At 41.9% G+C, this 27101-nt stretch overlaps 1 protein-coding gene across 1 annotated transcript in view; it reads right to left on the bottom strand.

Moving 5' to 3' along the window:
• Positions 1 to 27101, bottom strand: part of LOC143302005 (agrin-like) — a 162540-nt gene that overhangs the window by 34042 nt on the left and 101397 nt on the right. The window contains exons 8-18 of the mRNA XM_076616489.1: positions 24405 to 24620; positions 23735 to 23899; positions 18845 to 18985; positions 17755 to 17991; positions 15781 to 15972; positions 14494 to 14625; positions 12754 to 12912; positions 9974 to 10175; positions 7241 to 7453; positions 4576 to 4715; positions 315 to 560 (exon numbers count right to left, since the gene is read on the bottom strand). Coding sequence (XP_076472604.1) covers positions 315 to 560; positions 4576 to 4715; positions 7241 to 7453; positions 9974 to 10175; positions 12754 to 12912; positions 14494 to 14625; positions 15781 to 15972; positions 17755 to 17991; positions 18845 to 18985; positions 23735 to 23899; positions 24405 to 24620 — 2043 coding nt within the window. The remainder of the gene's footprint in view (positions 1 to 314; positions 561 to 4575; positions 4716 to 7240; positions 7454 to 9973; positions 10176 to 12753; positions 12913 to 14493; positions 14626 to 15780; positions 15973 to 17754; positions 17992 to 18844; positions 18986 to 23734; positions 23900 to 24404; positions 24621 to 27101) is intronic.

The raw sequence follows: 27101 nt of genomic DNA, 5'->3' as shown, positions 1-27101 counted from the left end.
ACTGTGACGTGTGTCATCTTGTGTCAGCACAATCACACAACACCGTGATTTGTGTCACCTTGTGTCAACACAATCACACAACACTGTGATGTGTGTCACCTTGTGTCAACACAATCACACAACACCGTGATGTGTGTCACCTTGTGTCAAAACAGTCACACACACACATACACACACACACTCACACACACACACACACACACACTCACACACGGATTTTGCGCACTTGCACGTACACACATGCGAGCAATGCGTACAGCTACAATATGTATTTCAGGAAAAAAAAAAAAAAAAAAACACCTCCACCCACTCACCTCTTTCACACCGCATCCCTTCTCTGCCTTGGGTACACCTGCACTGAAAGCCTTCAGGTGAGGGCGCCTGCACGCAGGTTCCCCCGTACTGGCAGGGCTGGCTAGCACAGGGGTTGACGAGCTGCTCACAGTGCAGGCCCTGGAAGCCGTCGGCACAGCGACAGTCAAAGGACTCCGCGTCCAGCAGCAGGCAAGTGCCCCCGTTCAGGCACGGAATGCTCTTGCAGGCATTGGAGTCACACTCACCTGGACACACAATCACAATCACCTGGACACACAGTCACACCTAGAAAGAGTAACACACACATGGTCACAGAACCAGTCACCTGGACACAGATTCACACTTACCTGGACACAGTTTACAATTGGGTTACATTTACCTGAATACATGGGCACTGAGGATGGTATTGTGGGGAAACACGGTGAGGTGGTAAGCTTTTTCAGCCCGTGGCCGGCTCCTACCCAGAGCTGGGTGTTCTGTGGGCTTAAATGGGAAGAATGGGACCATACAATCGAGTGTCACAACTTCAAGAACGCTTCCTGGCCAACACACCAAGTGTTTGTATCTCTCAGGCCTGAGTAACGCCGGTTTAACGTCCCAAAGTCGTCCCCACCTTTGGGTACACCTGCACTGAAAGCCTTCAGGTGAGGGCGCCTGCACGCAGGTTCCCCCGTACTGGCAGGGCTGGCTGGCACAGGGGTTGACGAGCACACGTAAAAGAACCCACGGCAACAAAAGGGTTGTTCCTAACAAAATTCTGTAGAAAAATCCATTTCGATAGGAAAAACAAATAAAACTGCATGCAGGAATTTTTTTTTTTTTTAAATGGGTGGCGCTGTAGTATAGCGATGCGCTCTCCCTGGAGACAGCAGCCCGAATTTCACATACAGAAATCTGTTGTGATAAAAAGAAATACAAATACAAACGCAGATAGCTACAGGGGGAGTATCATTGCTTAGCATCGTATCTAAATGTTATACTTCAATATTGAACACAAGATTATATTCGCGGTTAGAAACTAACAAACTGATATTGGAGAACCAGGCACGATTTAGAAAGAAATATTCTACAGCTGATCAAATTTTTAGTCTCAATGCAATTGTACAGAAGTGTATTAGTAAGAAGGGCAGAAAACTATATGTTGCATTCGTAGATTTTTTTTTTTTTTTTAAGCGTTCAGCTTTATCAGCAATGTATGAATCCTTGATGTCATGTGTCAGAGTAAACTGTGGAATGTCTGAGTTTTTTGAGTGTCCAATTTGTGTGAGACAGGGATACGTTTCAAGTCCTACCTTGTTTTCAGTGTTTATCAATCAGCTCACAAAGCAGATAGTGAAAAAGGGAAGCACGGCATCCAACTGTTGCCAGATCTCATGCAATTATCTATTCTACTCTTTGCGGGTGATGTTGTTTTAATCTCAGAAATGCCAGGGGGCTTAATGTAACCAGTTAAATGCATTGAAATCTTGTTGTGATTGTATGCATCTAAATGTTAATACCAAAAAAATAAGGTGATGGTGTTCAAGAAAGGGGGTTTCCTTGGAAAACGTGAGCAATGGTTTTACAATGGTCTCAAAATAGAAGTGGCAAATAAATATTGTTATCTGGGATTTTACTTCACCACAAAGTTTAGTCCTCAATTAGGAACAGAACACCTCGTAACAAAGGGAAAGAAAGCTGTTATGGAACTGAACAGAGCTTTCCAAAAAATTTAATAAATGACTGCAGGGACTTTCTTTAAGATATTTGACTTTAATATTCAGCCCGTTTTGTTACATTCATCTGAACTGTGGGGTTTGGATAGACTGGAGCACACAGAGAATGTCCACATGATGGCCTGCAAAAGATTCTTAGGAGCTCCGTTGATGACTCCAAGTAAGATGGTGTATGGTGATTTGGGAAGACACCCTCTTTATATCAATTCATATACTAACACTCTCAGATACTGGTTTAAATTGCTACAGATTGATCCAGACAGATTACCTTTCAATGCCTATCAAATGTTGCTTGATATAGATAGTAATGGGAAGAAATGCTGGGTATCAAAGATCAGAGAAACATTATGCGAGACAGGATTTGGTATTATGTGGCTTCAACAGGGTGTTGGGGACGTCAAAACTTTTGGGAGTTTATATAAACAGAGATTAGTAGATTTCTTTATTCAAGAATGGTCTAGTACAATCAGAGACAGAGACAGATATGAAAGTTATAAGGTCTTTCAAAACTATTTTTGGAAAAGAAAAATACATCTATTCTGCTACTGATACTTACTGTTTTAGAGTTGCTATTTCACAATTCAGATTCAATGTTCTGCCACTAAATAAAAATGTGTTTCATTACAGTGAATGCGATCAAGACAAATTATGTCAATTTTGTAAGACACAAATTGAAGATGAGTTCCATTTCTTATTTGAATGTTTCATGTACAGAGACATGAGAATGGCATTTTTGAATGATTCTATCGAGGTAGCATTGTCCGAGCTACTCAAAGCAACTAACAATATCCACTTGTTTAATATGTCAAGATGTTTTTCATGCTATTAACAGGAGGGAAAAAATGCTAATCTGGGATGCCTGAAATAATTTTATCATACTACTTGGTGTAGTGATATTTCACTTTACTGTGATGTTTGGTGTATTGCACATGGAGAAGAAGTCGTATTTATGATACGTTTATCATTGTACTATTTGTATTTGCCCTTTGACAGATTTGCGTTCATCTCATGGCCTTACACTTTGTGTGTGTGTGTGTGTGTGTGTGTGTGTGTGTGTGTGTGTGTTGTATACTTATGTACAGGGGTATCTGATTTAAAGTGTGCTGTTCAATGTCAACGATTCCTAACCACGCGGGATGTACATGAATGAACCTTTGTTCTGATCCCTTCACGACCCCAGTCCTTTTGTATTGTGGCCCAAGACCGATGTATATTGAAACATTCCACTTATGTTTGTTGCCCACTCATTGATGTCTGTTCCCCCACTCACTGATGTCTGTTCCTCCACTCACTGACGTCACTCACTGATGTCTGTTCCCCCACTCACTGATGTCTGTCCCCCACTCACTGACGTCACTCACTGATGTCTTTTCCCCACTCACAGATGTCTGTCCCCCACTAACTGATGTCACTCACTGATGTCTGTTCCCCTACTCACTGATGTCTGTTCCCCACTCACAGATGTCTGTCCCCCACTCACTGACGTCACTCACTGATGTCTGTTTCCCCACTCACTGATGTCTGTCCCCCACTAACTGATGTCACTCACTGATGTCTGTTCCCCACTCACTGATGTCTGTTCCCCACTCACTGATGTCACTCACTGATGTCTGTTCCCCACTCACTGATGTCTGTTCCCCCACTCACTGATGTCACTCACTGATGTCTGTTCCCCACTAACTGATGTCTGTTCCCCACTAACTGATGTCTGTTCCCCACTCACTGATGTCACTCACTGATATCTGTTCCCCACTCACTGATGTCTGTTCCCCACTCACTGATGTCACTCACTGATGTCTGTTCCCCACTAACTGATGTCTGTTCCCCACTAACTGATGTCTGTTCCCCACTCACTGATGTCACTCACTGATGTCTGTTCCCCACTCACTGATGTCTGTTCCCCACTAACTGATGTCTGTTCCCCACTCACTGATGTCACTCACTGATGTCTGTTCCCCACTAACTGATGTCTGTTCCCCACTCACTGATGTCACTCACTGATGTCTGTTCCCCACTCACTGATGTCACTCACTGATGTCTGTTCCCCACTAACTGATGTCTGTTCCCCACTCACTGATGTCACTCACTGATGTCTGTTCCCCACTCACTGATGTCACTCACTGATGTCTGTTCCCCACTCACTGATGTCACTCACTGATGTCTGTTCCCCACTCACTGATGTCTGTTCCCCACTCACTGATGTCTGTTCCCCCACTCACTGATGTCACTCACTGATGTCTGTTCCCCACTAACTGATGTCTGTTCCCCACTAACTGATGTCTGTTCCCCACTCACTGATGTCACTCACTGATGTCTGTTCCCCACTCACTGATGTCACTCACTGATGTCTGTTCCCCACTAACTGATGTCTGTTCCCCACTCACTGACGTCACTCACTGATGTCTGTTCCCCCACTCACTGACGTCACTCACTGATGTCTGTTCCCCCACTCACTAACGTCACTCACTGATGTCTGTTCCACAATCATTAATGTCTGTCTCACCCCCCACCCCCCACCCCCACCCCACCCCCACTCCCCACTCACTGATGTCAGCCCCACTGATGATGTCCTGGCCCAGACTGTCAAACTGCAGGCTGTAGGTGTGCATGTCGTCACGACTGCCGGCCCGCAGCGAGTGGATACAGCCCACCAGACCCAGACTAACTCCCACACGGTCGTATATCCTGCACACCGATACAGTACAATACGACACGATACGACATGATGTGATACGATACGATACCATACGACATGATGCGATACGATACGACATGATGCAATACGATACAATACAATACGATAAGATACGACACGACCTGACACGATTCAATACGATACGATGCGATAATATACGACACGACGCAACACGATACGACACGATACGACGCGATACGATACGATACAATACGATACGACGCGATGCGATATGATAAGATACGACACGATGCGATACAACAAGATAAGATACGATACGATACAACATGATGCGACAGAATACGATACGATACGATGCGATAAAATATGATACAATAAGGCTCGTCACTCACACCACAAAGTCTCTCAGGCCGCAGTCTAGTCTAACATACCTATCAACATGACAAAGATTAAACTGACTATAAGTGACAAAGTTGAGTAAAAACAAAGAAGTAATAAAACCTTGTGGCTGAAACTCAATTTATAACACACTAAAAATATATATATAACATTCATTTCAATGAAAAAAGTAAGAAGCACTATTTCTGAAGAGACACAACGATAATATTATCATCATTATAAAATCTTCAGTGGCAATTTATGTAACGAAAATATCATGTTCTTGTATGCCATAAATGAGATATGTTCTGACTTTACTACACACACACACACACACACACACACACACACACACACACACACACACACACACACACACACAGGCACAAGCATGGCGTCAGTAAAATGCATATGAATAAACACAACACACACCACACCACAGACCAGAATGGGGGACGGAGGGTGAGGGAGGTTCTCAGTCAACCGTACACATGTCACAAACAGTATCAATAAATGAGCTATTTACATAACACATTATGGCATAAGGTGGGAAAGGTAATGTTTTTGAAGGTGGTTGGGCAATGGACTGTTTAATTTTTTTTTTTTTCTGGAAGTAAGTTCCATATGGTGGCGCCTGAGGAAACCAATAATTTCCGTTGTGAAGGTCAAGTAAATGATTGATTTTGGATAGTTGACGGGTTTTCTGGGCTGTCTTCTTGCAAAGGGAATTAATAATTTCCGTTGTGAAGGTCAAGTAAATGATTGATTTGGGATAGTTGACGGGTTTTCTGGGCTGTCTTTTTGCAAAGGGAATTAATAATTTCCGTTGTGAAGGTCAAGTAAATGATTGATTTTGGATAGTTGACGGGTTTTCTGGGCTGTCTTTTTGCAAAGGGAATTAATAATTTCCGTTGTGAAGGTCAAGTAAATGATTGATTTGGGATAGTTGACGGGTTTTCTGGGCTGTCTTTTTGCAAAGGGAATTAATAATTTCCGTTGTGAAGGTCAAGTAAATGATTGATTTGGGATAGTTGACGGGTTTTCTGGGCTGTCTTTTTGCAAAGGGAATTAATAATTTCCGTTGTGAAGGTCAAGTAAATGATTGATTTTGGATAGTTGACGGGTTTTCTGGGCTGTCTTCTTGCAAAGGGAATTTGTGTGAGGATTCCAAGTGAGATTGTTGTCAATTATGATTCCCAGAACTTTTTGATCACTGACCTGTTCAATAGGTTCACCTTTAAGTTGGATGGAAGGAAAATTATGTATAGTCTTTTGCCTCTTTTGTGTGGTTGTGATTAACATGCATTTTGTTTTTTGTTGGTGAAGAGACATGTGGTTTAGTTCGGTCCAGCTAACGAGTTCATCATTATTTACTTTAAGTCTTTTGCTACAGCGTCAGCGTCAGTATGAGAAGTGTGAATTGTTGTATCATCCGCAAAACTTTCGCAGACGGATTTCATATGGAGCGGCAGGTCGTTTTTATATACTGAGAATAGTAAAGGGCATAGAACAGATCCCTGAGGAATGCCATAAACAAGTGTTGTTAGTGCAGAGACTGATGTACTCACTGTCACGCATTGTTGCCTGTTTGTCATGTATGATTTAAGCAAACTAAGACTATTGGTTGACAGACCATAAAAATTATAGTTCAAGTTTTCTAAAGTAAGAGGTTGTGGTCTATCTCATCGAATGCCTTTTCAAAATCAACGAATAATACACCAAAATATCTATTGTTATTGACACTGGTAAAACAGTCATCTATAAGGTTGACCAATTAAAGAGAGAGACAGGGAGAATGAATGAATGAATGAATGAATCTTTATTTTCCAACGGTGAAGATATTAGCACTTTGGCCGACTTACACATCTGCCGTTGTTCTAAGAGACACACAAACATGTACGCATATAAATGTAGTTATGCTGAATACTTAATACATGTATAATGTACGAGTATAACACAGCGTCAAACTGAGAGACACAACATCACTCACATCTGTACGGAACGGAAGCGAGTAACACACACACGCACACACGCGCGCGCGCGCGCACACACACACACACACACACACACACACACACACACACACACACACACACACACACACACACACACACACAGAGACAGAGACATAAAGAGACAGAAAGTGGGGCGGGGTTGGGGCCGAAGACCAACGCACGCCTTGGTGACGTTGGGTATGAAGCCAAGGAAGAGGGGAGTGCGAAGGTCCAGGGAGTGGTGCAGGCTGCGACTCTTCCAGGTGACGTCAGGGTCCGTATCCACGATCAGGATGCCCGACGACTGCACGCGGCGTGCTATGACCCGGTGTGACCGGCCTGGCTCCACCACACTGTGACTGCGTAACACCGCCAGTCCGTCCCCCAGGTCAAACCTGACAGTCCGCCCAGACATCAGTCAAGTCCAGCTAGTCAAGTCAACTTTGTTATCTCCAAACAGAAATATACATGTGGTCGTCTTGATCATCGTCACAATACAAACACCACCACCAACAACAACTGACATTTAAAAGACATGCATGTGCATCCATGCACATATTTTTGCATACACTTGCACAACATGTCACACAAATATGATGATGAAGTCAATACTTAGCTGTAAAACAACACAACAAAGGTTTAGCAAATATGGCAGACAAATTATACCACTGAAATTAACATTTTTACAGAAAACTAACTAAACATCTTGACTTAAATTCAAATTCATTGTAAATAATCGATTCCACAGTACAGGTAACATCGTTTGGCACAAACAACAATAAATAAAAAAAATTCCATCTGCACCCTTTCCCTCTCTCTCTCTCCATCTCTATTTCCCCATCTGTCCCCACACCCTACCCCCATCCCATCTGTCCATCCCCACCCCCCATTTAAAAAGAAAAAATAATTTAACTAATTTTGGGTGAGTTCAGTCCATTGTCGCATCTGTTCTGAATGTGAGTTATGATTTACTTTCAGAATGATGAAAGAAACAAAACAGACATTCATTTGACATTGTTCAGGAAGTCACTAAATGAATGGAAGACCCCAGGCTCGAGTTACACCCACAACTATAGACCAGTAAGCCTGATATGCATTCTGTATCAGGTGAAAGAATCACTTGACAGAAAACAGATTTCGGCCATATGCAGGGGAACGAACTTTTCAGCAAAGAACAGCATGGGTTTATACACGGCAAGTCATGAACAACGCAACCACTTGCCGTGATGGACATTTGGACAAACATTTTGGACGAGGGGAGTTCAGTAGACATCAGGCACATGGATTTCCAAAAGGCTTTCGACAGTGTGCCCCATCAGAGACTCTTCTGAAAACAGAAGCACATGGGATCACGGGTAAAGTACTGCTCCGGATCCAGGATTTCCTTAGAGATAGACAGCAAAGCGTTGCTGTCAATGGAGCTCAGTCACAACAGGCCAAGGTAACGCGTGGAATCCCCCAGGGGAGCGTCCTTGGACCCATGTTATTTGTCCTGTATATCAACGACCTGTCTGATAATGTTCACATCTCAGTACGTCTTTTTGCCGACAGAAAGGTCTTCACGAGGAGTGATGAAGAAGGAGCGACAGGTGCCCTTCAAAAGCACATGGATAAACTAGAGAAATGGTCTAAACCGACTCCTTCAGTTCCATCCAGAGGAGTGCCACATTCTGAAACTAGGCAATAAGAAATCAGGCTTTCTATTACATGATTGGAAAGAACAAGAATGAACAGAACTGTATCAAACCCTTGACATACAGTGAGGCTGAGAAGGATCCCGTAGAAAATGTGGACAACAAACTGAGTTTTAGAGATCATGTAGCAGAGGTTACTACCAAGGCAAACAGAATAGTTGGGAGTGTCCTCTTAGTACAACTCTTCAAAACCCTTGTTAGACCCATCCTAGAATACGGCCATTCAGTTTGGCAGCCACATCCTAACATGTTGTGCTGTGAGGTTGAAGACATGCAACGTCGAGCAACGAAACTCACTGTAGACTGAATGTAAGATGCTCCTTTTTCACATTATGAGTTGTAAACATAAATATGGAATAGTTTGCAAGACACAGTCGTAACGGCGCCAACGGTTTCAACCTTTAAGAAAATACTCGAAGCACACTGTGCCACCCTACCTTCAATGTACAATCCAGAATGCTACACAAAAGTGATTTTTGTTTACCAACAGAATGATGAACAGGCCTATCCAGGCCCCAAACGTCTATCAAGTTCAAGATGAAGTCCTGGATTATCAGAATGTTGAAGAAGATGAAAAATATTCAATGAGATAAAATCATAAAAACACAGATCTATAAAAGTTCTGTGTGCCGGTGTGTATGTACTTATAATAGTGATAATATGAAAAGGAACATACAAATAAAGCGATAATATATGTTCATTCTTTAATTTAACATCTTTTAATTTTGAGTGAATTTAGACGTGTGTGTGTCAAGTCTACTTTATTATCTCAAAGGAGAAATTCACATATGGCCGAGGTGGTCATGCCCACAATTCAAACATAAAATATGCATTTAAAGGACATGCATGAATTTTTCAATGATGGAGAGATCACATAAAAAAAGTATTCACTAAATCCTCCACGCTGTCCAATCAGTCATCAAACACACAGACTGTGTGCACGTGCACGTGTCATGAGAGCACTGACACTGTGTGATCGGTCATAATCTGATCCGTCAGTCAGTCCATTCGTCTCCGAGGTATTCGTCTCTTCGTTAATCTTGCACTGGTAAATCCATGGATCATTCAATCATGTGCTTTCCCATCTTACAGAAGCTGAGCTGCCTCTGCACAAGAAACAAGATGTGGAGTGCTCTGATGCCTTACTGCGTGGCTCGTTGCGGGAACACTCATCCACGTTCAACACGATCCACTCACCCACATACTGTTGACCGCCCTCACCTGAACTCAATGAAGCCGTCGCGGACAGCCAGCGAGACAAAGTCGCCAGAGCCATCCTTGTTCTGAGCGTTGAAGAGAACGATGCCATCCTTGTTGAGGGTTTGGAACACCACCTCCATGCTGAGGTCCTGGCTGGCCTTGGTGATGCGCGGCACTTTCAGGAACGAGTGTCCCGTGAACGACGGAACCTTGAACTCCGCCACTGTGTACAAGAGAGTACATTTCAGGTGTTATTTATTGTCACACGACAGTGCACTTCAAATGCCAATTATTGTAGCACGACAGTACACTTCAGGTTCCATTTATTGTCACACGACAGTACATTTTCGGTGTCATTTATTGTCACACGACAGTACATTTTAGGTGTCATTTATTGTCACACGACAGTACATTTTCGGTGTCATTTATTGTCACACGACAGTACATTTTAGGTGTCATTTATTGTCACACGACAGTACACTTCAGGTGTCATTTATTGTCACACGACAGTACATTTCAGGTGTCATTTATTGTCACACGACAGTACACTTCAGATGTCATTTATTGTCACACGACAGTACACTTTAGGTGTCATTTATTGTCACACGACAGTACACTTCAGATGTCATTTATTGTCACACGACAGTACACTTCAGGTGTCATTTATTGTCACACGACAGTACATTTTAGGTGTCATTTATTGTCACACGACAGTACATTTTAGGTGTCATTTATTGTCACACGACAGTACACTTCAGATGTCATTTATTGTCACACGACAGTACACTTCAGATGTCATTTATTGTCACACGACAGTACATTTTAGGTGTCATTTATTGTCACACGACAGTACATTTTAGGTGTCATTTATTGTCACACGACGGTACATTTTCGGTGTCATTTATTGTCATACGACAGTACATTTTAGGTGCCAATTTATTGTCACACGACAGTACATTTTAGGTGTCATTTATTGTCACACGACAGTACATTTTAGGTGTTATTTATTGTCACACGACAGTACATTTTAGGTGTCATTTATTGTCACACGACAGTACATTTTCGGTGTCATTTATTGTCACACGACAGTACATTTTCGGTGTCATTTATTGTCACACGACAGTACATTTTAGGTGTCATTTATTGTCACACGACAGTACATTTTAGGTGTCATTTATTGTCATACGACAGTACATTTTAGGTGTCATTTATTGTCACACGACAGTACATTTTAGGTGTCATTTATTGTCACACGACGGTACATTTTCGGTGTCATTTATTGTCACACGACAGTACATTTTAGGTGTCATTTATTGTCACACGACAGTACATTTTAGGTGTCATTTATTGTCACACGACAGTACACTTCAGGTGCCAATTATTGTAACACGACAGCACACTTCAGGTGCCATTTACTGTCACACGACAGTACACTTCAAATGCCAATTATTGTCACACGACAGTACACTTCAGGTGCCATTTACTGTCACACGACAGTACACTTCAGGTGTCATTTATTGTCACACGACAGTACATTTTAGGTGTCATTTATTGTCACACGACAGTACATTTTAGGTGTCATTTATTGTCACACGACAGTACATTTTAGGTGTCATTTATTGTCACACGACAGTACACTTCAGGTGCCATTTATTGTCACACGACAGTACACTTCAGGTGCCATTTACTGTCACACAACAGTACACTTCAGGTGCCAATTATTGTAACATGACAGTACATTTCAGGTGTCATTTACTGTCACACGACAGTACACTTCAGGTGCCATTTACTGTCACAAGACAGTACACTTCAGGTGTCATTTACTGTCACACGACAGTACACTTCAGGTGTCATTTACTGTAGGTGTCATTTACTGTCACATGACATTACACTGTTATGATTAATAAATGCCTAAGTACTCAATTTTTAAACCTAATAATACCCGAAACTCTGTATGCCCAGGCCCAATACATCAAACCCCATATGTCAAAGCCCCATGCAAAGACTTATGTCTAACGCCCAGATGGCCAAGCCCTACAAAATGATAATCATGATAAGATGACTATTAAAACATAACAAAGTATCTATATGGCGCTGAATAATAATTATGTGAGTTGCAGTTTCTCAAGGAAGTATGACAGCGCTCGCACAAATCTATATACTACAACACATCTACCAGGCAGAGGCCTGACAGTAGCATAACCCAACGCACTAGTCAGCCTTTGAGTGCATGCATAAATATTTCAATACCTATAGTGGCGGATCTTATCTGCCAATGCAGTGTATTCCCGTTCCCGCTCTTTCTCCTAAGTTTGACTGGAAAATGAAACTTGAGTCATTAGAATGAGACAATAAACCAATGCACACTTACTTGGTGCATTGAAAAAGAACCCATGGCAACACAAAAGCGTTGTTCTCTGATTCAGATAGACAAAAGGCAAAACTTATAAATACATGTTTATAGAAAGCTACATAAAGAGGAAGAGGAAGAGGAGGCTTCAACATTGGCAAGAGGTGGGATTTAAGGCCAGGTTTGAAAGAGTTGAGTGCATAGATCTGAAAAAGCGAAAGATGAAGTGTAAGGTCAGAGACAGAGAAAGAACAGTGGTCGACTGTCGCAACTGGGCTTGAATCTGGGAACATGGTGGAAACCAAGTGGATCTGAAGCTAATCGTACAAACAGCGAGATGGGGTGTATAAGTGAAGGCAGTCACAGGGATAGGAAGGTGCAAGAATATGTCACACACACACACACACACACACACACACACACACACACACACACACACACACAAACACACCTTTGTGACACAGAGGGCCAGAGTGTCCCAGGGGACAGACACAGCGGAAGCCCAGCATGTCGTCCGGCACACAGTGACCGTTGCCCAGACAGGGACTGGTGGTGCACACATCTTTCTCTGGGGGCAGCGTCACCAGCTCCTCGCTCTCCTTCTTCACCTCTGAACAACAAGCCAGTGTCTGAACAACACAGCTAGTATCTGAACAACACAGCTAGTATCTGAACAACACAGCTAGTATCTGAACAACACAGCTAGTATCTGAACAACAAGCCAGTGTCTGAACAACACAGCTAGTATCTGAACAACAGCTAGTATCTGAACAACAAGCCAGTGTCTGTACAATACAGCTAGTATCTGAACAACAAGCCAGTGTCTGAACAGCTAGTATCTGAACAAGCCAGTGTCTGAACAACACAGCTAGTATCTGAACAACAAGCCAGTGTCTGAACAACAGCTAGTATCTGAACAACAAGCCAGTGTCTGAACAACACAGCTAGTATCTGAACAACAAGCCAGTGTCTGAACAACAGCTAGTATCTGAACAACAAGCCAATGTCTGAACAACACAGCTAGTGTCTGAACAACACAGCTAGTGTCTGAACAACAAGCCAGTGTCTGAACAACACAGCTAGTGTCTGAACAACACAGCTAGTATCTGAACAACAAGCCAGTGTCTGAACAATACAACTAGTATCTGGACAACAATCCAGTGTCTGAACAGCTAGTATCTGAACAACAAGCCAGCGTCTGAACAACACAGCTAGTGTCTGAACAACACAGCTAGTATCTGAACAACAAGCCAGTGTCTGAACAACAGCTAGTATCTGAACAACAAGCCAGTGTCTGAACAACACAGCTAGTATCTGAACAACAAGCCAGTGTCTGAACAACACAGCTAGTGTCTGAACAACACAGCTAGTATCTGAACAACAAGCCAGTGTCTGAACAACACAGCTAGTATCTGAACAACAAGCCAGTGTCTGAACAACACAGCCAGTGTCTGAACAACAGCTAGTATCTGAACAACACAGCTAAGATCTGAAGAACACAGCTACTATTTGAACAACACAGCCAGTATCTGAACAGTATCTGAACAACACAGCTAGTATTTGAACAACACAGCTAGTATCTGAACAGTATCTGAACAACACAACTAGTACCTGAACAACACAGCCAGTATCTGAACAGTATCTGAACAACACAGCTAGTATCTGAACAACACAGCTAGTATCTGAACAGTATCTGAATAACACAACTAGTACCTGAACAACACAGCCAGTATCTGAACAGTATCTGAACAACACAGCCAGTATTTGAACGACACAGCAAGGATCTGAACAGTATCTGAACAACACAGCCACTATCGAAACAGTATTTGAACAACACAGCCAGTATCTGAACAACACAGCTAGTATTTGAACAACACAGCAAGGATCTGAACAGTATCTGAACAACACAGCTAGTATCTGAGCAATGTCTGAATAACATGGCCAATGTCGTTCAACTTTTGAACAACACTAATGGCTAATGTCGCTCTTTGTGCAACATCCAGAACAAATGCAGTGTTGTATATCCACACACAGTCAAAAATCGGATAAATGTCCAGTTATCATCATCATTATTATGATTATGATGATTATGATTATGATTATTATTATAAAAAGAAAAAAAAAGGAAGAAAAAGAGAGACAGGTAATCATCAGAAAGCACAGAGACAGCAAAAAGACAGCCAACACACACCAATACACTTGCGGTTGTCGACGGAAGGGACGTAACCCCTCAGACACCGACACAGGCCCAGTTGACAGTGACTGTGGTTGGAACAGCAGTTGTCGTCCTCCAGACACCGCCCGTCTATGTAACTGCCCTCACCTGTCAATCAGACCGACTATCTAACTGCCCTCACCTGTCAATCAGCCCGTCTATGTAACTGCCCTCACCTGTCAATCAGCCGGTCTATGTAACTGCCCTCAACTGTCAATCAGCCCGTCTGTCTAACTGCCCTCACCTGTCAATCAGCCCGTCTATCTAACTGCCCTCACCTGTCAATCAGCCCGTCTATGTAACTGCCCTCACCTGTCAATCAGCCCGTCTATGTAACTGGCCCTCACCTGTCAATCAGCCCGTCTATGTAACTGCCCTCACCTGTCAATCAGCCCGTCTATCTAACTGCCCTCACCTGTCAATCAGCCCGTCTATGTAACCGCACTCGCCTATCAATCAGCCCGTCTATGTAACTGCCCTCACCTGTCAATCAGCCCGTCTATCTAACTGCCCTCACCTGTCAATCAGCCCGTCTATGAAACTACCCTCACCTGTCAATCAGCCCGTCTATCTAACTGCCCTCACCTGTCAATCAGCCCGTCTGTCTAACTGCCCTCACCTGTCAATCAGCCCGTCTGTTAACTGCCCTCACCTGTCAATCAGCCCGTCTATGTAACTGCCTTCACCTGTCAATCAGTCCGTCTGTTAACTGCCTTCACCTGTCAATCAGCCCGTCTGTTAACTGCCCTCACTTCTCAATCAGCCCGTCTGTTAACTGCCCTCACCTGTCAATCAGCCCGTCTGTCTAACTGCCCTCACCTGTCAATCAGCCCGTCTGTTAACTGCCCTCACCTATCTATCTGTCAGCTGTCATTCAGCCCATTCTTTTAGTCATCAAGCAGTCCTTTAATGGAAATGAACGGAAGGGGCATCTCACAGCCCAGAAATTACAGACAGACACACAGACAAACAGACAGACAGACAGACACACACACACACACACACACACACACACACACACACACACACACACACATACACACGCACGCGCATACACAAACACCAATTTATTTATGTATCTTACACACACACACACACACACACACACACACACACATACACTCACACACACACACACACACACTCTCTCTCTCTCTCTCTCTCTCTCTCTCTTACACACACACACACACACACACACACACACACACACACACACACACACACACACACACACACACACACACACACACACACACAACATACACGTGGTCCCCTCTGGCCCATTGTCGGATTCCTGAGGGGCCTTGCTGTCAGTGTCAGTGTCCACGTCAGGTCTGTGTGTGCCGCTCGACATTGGACCGTCTTCTGACGATGACGTCAGGCTCTGGATGTGACGTGTCGTTTTGCGGGATCGGGAGGTGGAGGGCTGGGAGGTGGTGGTCCACACTGGAGGGGCTGGGGAACACATCACACGGTCAGCACGTGATTCCTCGTTGTATTCACCACAACAATTCTTATACTACAACTGCAGTTCCAAGATTCAAATATCAGTCCGACGGGCGCAACAGCCCAGTGGTTAAAGCGTTGGACTTTCAATCTGAGGGTCCCGGGTTCGAATCTCGGTAACGGCGCCTGGTGGGTAAAGGGTGGAGATTTTTTCCGATCTCCCAGGTCAACATATGTGCAGACCTGCTTGTGCCTGAACCCCCCTTCGTGTGTATACGCAAGCAGAAGATCAAATACGCACGTTAAAGATCCTGTAATCCATGTCAACGTTCGGTGGGTTATGGAAACAAGAACATACCCAGCATGCACACTCCCGAAAACGGAGTATGGCTGCCTACATGGCGGAGTAAAAACGGTCATAGACGTAAAAGCCCACTCGTGTACATACGAGTGAACGTGGGAGTTGCAGCCCACGAACACAGAAGAAGAAGAAGAAGAAGAAAAATATCAGTCCATTTACAACAATTCTTGTACTACAACTGCAGTTCTAAGATCCAAATATCAGTCCATTTATCATTCTCTGCTGGTGTTGTTAGTTGATACCGCGACGATTTGTAATTATATTACATACTTCTGACGGTGTTATGACTGAATTATTTCACCGTGAGCCAGAACTCATGCCCAACTTCTATGCAGCCCTGGCCAAAAGGACCCTTCGGTACTGCTCTCTACTACTTCGATCACCATACAACCCCTATAGTCCGCAAGGCCGTGCACCCCCCAACCCCAGGAATAATGTAGACTGGTCATAAATATGTTCTTCAGTGTCTGTTGAACTCATTTTTACATGTTCCCAAGAAAAAAAGGGAAAAAAAGGAAAAAAACAACAACAATGGAACGCACCCTGAGGAGAGTTTCTGCACAAAGGTACCCTCTTGTGCCCTGGTCAATGAAATTATGACAAAGTCAGCTTTAAACCTAATTAATCATACTTATCTAAAGAAAACCGCCTTAATATTGCTTCTTTTTAAATAGGGTCTTTTCTAATCGAAATATCTTGATTCATTCTTTCACAATTAAGGCTTGTATCGGCCTACAATTAAATTTTGGACGAAGCAGCGTGAAATTTTCAGGAGTCAGGTTGTTTCATCTTATCACATGAGTATCACTCTTTTCGAAAATGTTTTATGCCGGTACCTACAGGGGGTCTTTTAGAAATTATTTTAGTACGTTTGAATGAAAAAATTGACCCTTTGGGGAGTCGCACAAGTCGACATACTTCCCCTATCCCCAAAATGTTGTTTTACCTGGCAGAACCTAGACATGCTCCCCAACTTAGCATATATATATATATATATATATATATATATATATATATATATATATAACGCAGTCGATAGACATGCTCCCCAACTTAGCATATATATATACATATACATATACATTATATATATATATATATATATATATATATATATATATATATATATATAAACACAGTCGACAACTGGCATGAAGGGTACTAAGCCTGAGCAGCAAATCTCCGCCAGAGTCGGCAACAGTGGTGGCTCCCTAGGGTTCCCATCTCTTTTAATCCCATGTTCACAACTTGTACAGTGCCCTAATGTCAGTATAGGATCTCGACCTCCAAAGTACCCCTCATCGCCAAAGGCCCAGCCTCTAAAGTAACCCGATCAAGGCCCAGTCTCTAAAGTACCCTGATCACTACCACTTTATTTTCTTTACAATACCCATCCTTCTACGGGTCCCGTATTTCCATTCAGCCCTTACCTCTGCAGGGCCCCCTGTGAGCCACAGCCACAATGGTGTTCATCTGACAGGCTAGCATTTTGAGGTGGCACTCTGAGGCATAGTTCTGGTTGTCAGTGCCACAGACGATGTCCTGACTGCGCTCGCTGTTGTCACAGGACAGGTCACACACACACTGCGGACTGCCGTCTGCCTTCAGCTGGCACTGGGCACCGTATGGGCACTGCACCTCTTCACACGACTTGGGGCCGTACAGCTCTGGGGTACACACACACACCAACAAAATGAATGAATAGTGTGTGTGTGTGTGTGTGTGTGTGTGTGTGTGTGTGTGTTTGTCTCCAAAATCGGTTTTTAATTTTTGTAATATGCTCAAAGGAGGCAAAAAAAAGTCATTTTAGCTGTAAGTAAGATGACTAGATTTGCAAATGTTGCCTAGTTATACTTTTGGAGTTAAAAGACATTTGTGTTTTCTCAACTTTTATGTGACATTGTTGTCTATTTGGAAATGTTTGTTCTGGGCATGAAAAGTTTATTTAGCAGTTAATCCTCCATACTCCAATAGGAGTGAAAGGATAATTAAAACTTGAAACTTGAAACGTGTGAGTGTGTGTGTGTGTGTGTGTTGGGAGGGGGAAGGGTTGGGGGGAGCTCATTATGAAGGTTTTTTCTTCTTATGGGAGTCAATCCCCCTTTTTTTTATTTTTTTTTACGGCAGTTGAATCGCCACAGACACACTTAATATTATTTACTATAAGTAATATGAATGCTTTAAATGATGTATACACACAAACATGAAGTGGCAACAGTGGTTATGCAGAGGACACGAACCTTTAGAACACAAAAAATAGCCAAAAACCAGACGCTCAGAACCGCATGGTTAACAGACATCCACTATTTTTTTTTTTTCCACGACGCCCCCACCCCCGTCCTGTCTGACGTTGGCTCATGCTTCAGTAACTGAGGTGAAGTGTATGACAATGCGCATGTCCATGGGAGAAAGGCACAGAGTACACCAAAACTCTACAGGAATCTTTTCATCTCGTCAGATCATCGTTCTGAACATTCAATGAATCAATACACAAATCCAAAGGATGACACTGGAACTGACCGTCACAGCCTCTGGGTCCCAGTGGTTGGCCGTTGGTACAGCGGTCACACTTCATGCCGGACACCCGGGGTTTACACATACACCGGCCCGTCATCTGTTCACAGTCACTGCGTTCCGATCCGAACCGGTTGCAGTTACAGGCTGGCCATGATATGGAGGAATAAATAATAATAATAATGGACACTTATATAGCACACTGTCCAGAAGTCTGCTCTAGGTGCTTTACAAAAACGCTTTTGTTAACATAAAACATTACATCTATGTTTCATACACACACCAAAATGTGACTACACACACACACACACACACACACACACACACACACACACACACACTGCATACATACATTTTAACATACATGTGTATCTAACAGCTACCCTAACACATACGTACACATAGGCAGGCACAAACTTACATAAACACACGCACACACAATACACATTCATATACACGCATGTAGTTATGTACACATACATATGTATACACACATAGTCATGCACAGCTGACGCAAAGGAAGTGGACCTGCCACAATTGAACTTGTTGCTGAGGGAAAAGGTGAGTTTTGAGACGAGATTTAAAAGATGCGAGGGAATCAGAATGACGGAGGTTATCAGGGAGCTTGTTCCACGTCTTTGGTGATTGAAAAGAAAACGATCTGTGTCCATAGGTCTTACTTCTGACGTGAGTCGAGTATCAGAGGAAGAACGGAATCAGCGGAAAGACTGAAGTATAAACCAAACTGCACAGACTGGCCACAGAGTACATGAACTGTCTCTTCCTCCCAACCTCCCACCTCCCAAACCCACCGACATCAACATTTCAGCTTTGCCTTACGACATTTAAGATGCAATATTTTATTTTTCGGCTATATAAACACCTATTACATTTGTGGAAGAATCTCTTTTTACCTTTGGGTATGTGAAGATTGTATTTCAGTTGTTCTTCACTAGGATTATGCCTAACGTGTACTTCAGTTTTGAAGCTTTAAAGTCTTCATTCAATCAAGAATTCATGTCTTACTTTTTATTTCCCTTTTTGACTTGTTATTCAGAGTGTTCAACTTGTTAAACAGTTAAATGACCACATGTAATTCAACATCGAACTGTTTGAAGCCTTCGTAGAACAAAGGATTAGTTGTTCAATATATCACATTCTGTAAAGCCTTCATAAAATAAAGAATTAGTTGTTCAAGACAGCAAACTCTATAAAGTCTTCATAAAATAAAGTATTGGCTGTTCAAGACAGCATACTCTGTAAAGCCTTCATAAAATAAAGGATTAGCTGTTCAAGACAGCAAACTCTGTAAAGCCTTCATAAAATAAAGGATTGGCTGTTCAAGACATCACACTATGTAAAGCCTTCTTAAAATAAAGTATTGGCTGTTCAAGACATCACACTATGTAAAGCCTTCATAAAATAAAGGATTGGCTGTTCAAGACATCACACTATGTAAAGCCTTCTTAAAATAAAGTATTGGCTGTTCAAGACAGCAAACTCTGTAAAGCCTCCATAAAATAAAGGATTGGCTGTTCAAGACAGCAAACTCTGTAAAGCCTTCATAAAATAAGGTATTGGCTGTTCAAGACAGCACACTCTGTAAAGCATTCATAAAATAAAGAATTGGCTGTTCAAGACATCACACTATGTAAAGCCTTCATAAAATAAAGGATTGGCTGTTCAAGACATCACACTATGTAAAGCCTTCTTAAAATAAAGTATTGGCTGTTCAAGACATCACACTATGTAAAGCCTTCATAAAATAAAGGATTGGCTGTTCAAGACATCACACTATGTAAAGCCTTCTTAAAATAAAGTATTGGCTGTTCAAGACAGCACACTCTGTAAAGCATTCATAAAATAAAGAATTGGCTTTTCAAGACAGGAAACTCTGTAAAGCCTTCATAAAATAAAGGATTAGTTGCTCAAGACAGCAAACTCTGTAAAGCCTTGATAAAATAAAGGATTAGCTGTTCAAGACAGCATACTCTGTAAAGCCTTCATAAAATAAAGGATTAGTTGCTCAAGACAGCAAACTCTGTAAAGCCTTGATAAAATAAAGTATTGGCTGTTCAAGACAGCATACTCTGTAAACCCTTCATAAAATATTGGCTGTTCAAGACAGCAAATTCTGTAAAGCCTTCATAAAATAAAGGATTAGTTGTTCAAGACAGCAAACTCTGTAAAGCCTTCATAAAATAAAGTATTGGCTGTTCAAGACAGCATACTCTGTAAAGCCTTCATAAAATAAAGGATTAGTTGCTCAAGACAGCAAACTCTGTAAAGCCTTCATAAAATAAAGGATTAGTTGCTAAAGATATACTCTTTTGAAGCCTTCGTAGAATAAATGATTCGATTCAAGATTCCACACTTTTGAAGCCTTCATAGAATAAAGGATTAGTTGTTCAAAATATCACATTAAATTTTTATGTAGCCTTCACAGAATGAATAATCAGTTGTTCAAGATATCAGACTTTGTGAAACCTTCATATACAAGAGAACTGGTTAATCTGTTATCATATCTAACTCGATATCTACCTCATAACCAGTTGAGAACTGCTTATCTTTTTTCTGTGGTAGTTCCAGATGAGGGATTTGCCTTTCCTCATAGCACTTATGTAAAACTGACCAATTCACTGGCCGCTTTCCAGCGTCATCTTCTTTCCTGTGCCTTGTTTTAACCTCCATGGTAGCAGTCATTCGTTTTGGGGTGTTTTTTTTATTTTTATTTGTTTGTTTGTTTTTCCAGAATCAAGAAAATTATTATATTTAATTTAATGCAGCCATTGTTTGTTGTTGTTTGAAAAAAGAAAACCGAGTCAATTTTCATGGACAACTTTAAAGGAAGTCCAGGCTGCAATACAATATTGATGATCACTAACAGGCATTGCCAGTATTGTGATCTAACAGGTACACAGCTGATATCTGCTAGAATGGGGGCTTCTATGGCTGATGCAAAGGATTCAAATTACGCGTTCAAGAAAAAGCTGACAAATAAGGTAGTTTCCTATTATGAGAAAAGTCTGAACAAATCATGAGTGTGTCAATCATCTAAGACACCGCATGGCCACGAAAGGCGGTGCTGGACCCAACGGAAAGATATTCTCTGCTGGCTGTCCACCAAAGATCAAGGATCCGTAGCTTTCCGTGATCACGGGAGGAGGAATTTTGTTCAAAGTCCCGTCACACATATCGGTGACTGAAGACATTTTGTTAAAGTATTTATGAATACATTTGAGTAGCATCGGTTAGAAGGGGTGGGAGATGTGAATGAATGGGGGGTTGGGAGAAACTGGGCAAATGTGGGTGAAATTTGAAAAAAAAAGATCGAAATACAATTACAGGAAATTACTTAAAGGACTTCGTAAAAGAGATGTCGTTAAACTGACAAGCGAAACAACTGATAATAAATGCAAAAAGTCAAAAACATCAACATTCTCAATCACTTGTGAAGACACACTTTCGTGTACATAAGGCTTCATCAAGCTACAGTCAAAAATGATATGCTTAATTGTCAGGTTACTAAAGCATATGCAATTGACATTAGAATACTTGCTCCGTAAAGAATTTGATAATAGTCTGAGAGCTAAACTCAGAATTGGTCTGCGAATCGGACCAAAGTCTGAGAGAGTCAACTGACGAGGTTTTAGACTTGAACTCAAGCACCTATAAAAGTCTCTTTCTAGTATATATTCCGTGATCACTTCATATTCTCTTTGACATGATTTTCTATTTGTGATTTCAATCTGTCATATTTCTATATGCTACAATACTGATTCCATCCACTCGCTTTTCTCCGCGGTCCAGTTGTTAATAAAGACAGAACTTCCTTCGTTTCGAAACAGAGGATTCCAATGTATGTTTTTATTTCGAAGTACAGAACTGTCTTTCCTTAAAACCAAATCCAAATATGGGGAAAAAAAATGATATGGGAATGCTTTCTTCGTTTTGGAATGACGGGTCTCCATAGTGTATTCATTTTCGAACCTAAAATCTGACCGGTCATTGCTCTTGTTATGTATCATTTCTTGGCGAGTTGTGAGAGGTCGCTGGCAAGTACTTGAAAACGTATCTTTCAAATATGTCAGTTAGAACGAAAACAAGTCCATTTCTCTTCACATTTTATAAAATACAATACGACGGTAGAAAGAATAGAAATCAGATATCAGAAAAAAGAATAACTGGACAATTACATTTCAGAGGTGTTTGCTTCAGGCCTTAAAAAAAAATTACCATTATCTATTTCCTTCTCTGTGTGGTGCTGGGAAGCAGGGAGAAATGTGGGTAGTTCTTATAGTATTCTCCCCACTCCTCACTTTATTTCGCTCAAAATCACACACACACACACACACACACACACACACACACACACACACACACACACACACACACACAACACTTCAATTCACCACTCAGCATCACCCCCCCACCCCCCACCCCCACCCCCACCCTCCCCCCACAAATCACCGTGCCACACCAAATCAATCAGAAGAAAACCGTTTCTATTTTAATCAGTAATTAAACAGGATCAGATCTTCAGATTTTTGCTGAGCACCTTCCAATACGTGTAAAAAAAAAAAGCAGCTTTCGATTACGGGACTAAAAACAATGCATATATTCGGGTAATCAGCTTCTGGGCACATCGCGCCTTCCAACTCTCTCTCTCTCTCTCTGGGAAGGGATGAGGGAAAACGGAAGGATGCTAGGCAGACACGGTGGAGGGAGAGGGGAAGGTGGAGTCAATGATCACGTGTTGTGCTTTGGAGTCCTTCTCTCTTTCCCTCCTGCGTTTCTCTCTCTCTCTCTCCTCTCTCTCTCTCTCTCTCACACCACCTGTTTCTCTCCCTCTTTCCGCCACCACCCCTTTCTTTCCCCAGCCCCTTCCCTACTCACCGATACAGCCGACGTGGGGCCCTTCCTTGATACGATGCAGACCCCAGTAACCAATTTCACAACGGTCACAGCGCAGCCCTCCCACGTGCGGTTTGCACGTGCACTGCCGGGTCACGGGGTGACAGTCCGTGCCCAAAGACCCGATGGAATTACAGTAACAGTATTCTGGGGTGGGAAAAACGATACGGTTTTTAGCTAAGAAATAATGACATCCAAGTTCATTGGAGTGAATCAACTTTTCAAATTATGGCCATGGGTCTCCCTTTCAAAAGATATGATCATGTAAATGACTTTATCAGCACACATGGGTACTGAATCTCAAATAATATTTGCCGCTTCATCTACCTTGTGATTTCAAACTGAGGTGAAGCTCAAAGTAAAAGATCTTTATATATATATATATATATATATATATAGTTGTGATTTATGCCTCACTGTACTGGTGATAGTGTACAAATCAAATCAAATCAAATTATGGTGCTTAGAGCCTCGCCGACCATAAAGGTCATCTCAAGGCAATCGCCACGTTAATACCTACTACTAGTGGTGATAGTGTTACACACAAGCTACAAGCCGCTGATTTTCAGAGCTAACCGACATTTTTTTTTTTTTTTAACTTGAGAAATCTCTGCTGTCTGTTTACCTGTGCCAAGAACATCATGATGCATACCTCCATCCACAGTGTCCCCAATGCAGTCTCCCATCTGAGCAACGACGATATCTCTCCTCTGAGCGCATGCGGACTTTCGCATCTCGCACTCATTGATGTAGGAGCGGCCGTCACTGCCGCACACAGCGTCCCTGGTGGTTGGGCAGAGAATAGGGCACACACACTCCCCGTTCTCACACTTCTTTCCGTGCCGGCACACCACACCACGACACTTTTCTGCACAACACGGTGATCACGTGCTCTTTGTCACTGGTGCTGGTTCTGATCTGCTGTTGTGCGTCAAAGACCCACTACCGCTACACACACACTATAATCAGTTAGAAGCATATTGATTTTAGTTTAATCATTCGTCAGTGAAAAGATTTCAACTGATGCTAAGCTTACGTCATTTTGTCTTTCTGTCACACATAATGCTACAGTTACAATTCTATATGTGACTGTTGTTGGAAACTAAAACCACACCACTATAGTGTTTGGATGAGAACAGATCAGGTATTTAGAAGTTACAAAGCCGATTTTCACTGTCAACACTTAACGACAATCAGTCCACTACTAGTGTCACTTGACGGCTTTGAGTGATTTGAAATGTGTTTCTGACACACTGTACTTAATCAAATATCTCTTTCATCGGATCAGTAAAATACAAGTAACATATACTGGCAGCACTGTCGCAATTCCAGCTTTAAATCTATTCCATTTATGTTTTTATCTACTTTAAACTGATTTAACGCAGTTTGTAATTTTCAACGATGGACTTGTTAAAACCGATCCTTTTCAGGTGTCTTAAATTAAGATTGTAAATTTTTCTTAAATAATTAACACTTCATTTTATACTCATTATAAAGTAGATGTTGGGCTGTTTCTTTTGCGACCAATCCAGTGTAAATCAGTTCAGGAATCATTTAGAAATCTTTCACTGAAGACCTTGTAACAAACACAATTCTTATCATATTTAGCCTGATTTGAGCCGCTTTGCTTCGCAGCACACGTGAGCGTTTTTGCAGTTCGCATAACTTGCATAAATAGACGGAGTGGGTGATTGCTGGTAACTTTCACCTGATCCAGTTTGCAGCAATTGCCAGCTAGCTGACAGCTAACTGTGTGTCACCCATAGTATGTCTCGCTTAACAGATAGTGTCTTGCTAAGTATCACTGTAAGTACCCATTGTGCTAGGATGTTTATTGTGCTGTTTGACAGATGATTGCCTTCGAATATGTGATGTTTTAGACTGTTTCTGGTTTAGGCTGTTGCTTCCTCAGTCACAGAATGATGCTGGACATTAACTCTCTCCATACGAACGGCGAAAGAGACGATGTTAACAGCGTTTCACCCCAATTACCATCATCAAAATATTGCAAGCGGAAGGCTCTTATACTGAAGAGGTGATTGTTGACAAAGAATACCACAATTCTGACGACGGAAGCTAAAGGTTGGGTCATTCAGACACCCACTGGACATCCGAGGGGTCTGTGTAGAGGAGAAGAGAGGACTGGCCGTACTGAGTGAGTTAAAGGATTTCTGTTGAACTTGAGGTGCTATCTACTGTTCCATGATAGGTTTGCACTTAGATTTCATTCTTTTCAACGTCACAGTCGGTGACGTCTTTGCCCACTGATAGTTTATTCCACTATTCAAGAATCTTCTAGTGAATGATGCGTTCTTCTTTCTCATTTGCTGTCGTCACTGTTGAAGGTTAAGTTACTTATCCGGCTTCCACAGAGGAGATTCAAATCTTGAGCACAAGCTTAGCTGTGTTGATATTTGGCTTTGATGCAACAGATTACTTGTGTAAGTTTATTCACCACTTAATGGTTAAGCCATATTTGGTCTCTCAGCTTGTCAGTATTTAATATCAAAGCCACTGATTCTATCTTTTCTATTATTCTTGTATTATTTCACATGCTGATATCAGTTGTACTGCTACAGTGTGCTTAGTCAGGACTCTATAATGTATGTAGTATTCTGTTGTGGTGATTACAAGATAGTGTTGAATTATTATCAGTTATTGGTTAAAACCATCTGATATGTATCAGTCTGTTAACTGTAATTTAGCGATCATGCTCTCTCCTATATGGCTTACTCCAGTATAGTGCTACTTGATAACTGGTTCATTTGAGTTCCTTTGACACATTAAAAGGTTCACTAAATCAGCTTAGCGTCAACCACGTTAACTGCACTATTTAAATGTATTAGAAATGTCATTTGCTGTCAGCGTTTGGTCTTCACACATATGCATTATCTATGTTATGTTGTTGCCTATTCCAAACCAAGTGATAGTCTTTCCATTGCAATGTATGATGTGCTTACCATCCACTTGCATTCCTGACATGTTGTACTTAATGACATTTGTTTGTTATATCTAATCAGGCACTATCTTCTTTATTCTTTATGTTCTCCTTCTTTACTTACTTAACTACTGTAAATACAACAATAGAAAAACCATTTCGTGACTGGCCTGCTATATGCCCCCAGCCTGCACATGCATCCTTTCTATCCTTTAATTCAGTAAATCACTAGTAATTCTTTTGTACCGTCCCCTTCTATAATAATACTGCTCGGGTACACGGCTACAAATACTTTTCCATAATTTTTTTTTTTCACTAAGCGGGTCCAAAACCGAACAAATCTCATTTTCACTAATACACTAATTGGATAATACCAGTTTCTCCATGAATCATTTGGTTCAAAGTATTCCT

Source organism: Babylonia areolata, chromosome 28 (genome assembly GCF_041734735.1).
Source record: "Babylonia areolata isolate BAREFJ2019XMU chromosome 28, ASM4173473v1, whole genome shotgun sequence".
Classification (NCBI taxonomy): domain Eukaryota; kingdom Metazoa; phylum Mollusca; class Gastropoda; order Neogastropoda; family Buccinidae; genus Babylonia; species Babylonia areolata.
Note: the sequence above shows the minus strand (reverse complement) of the source record. Positions and strands in the feature narration are given on the sequence as shown.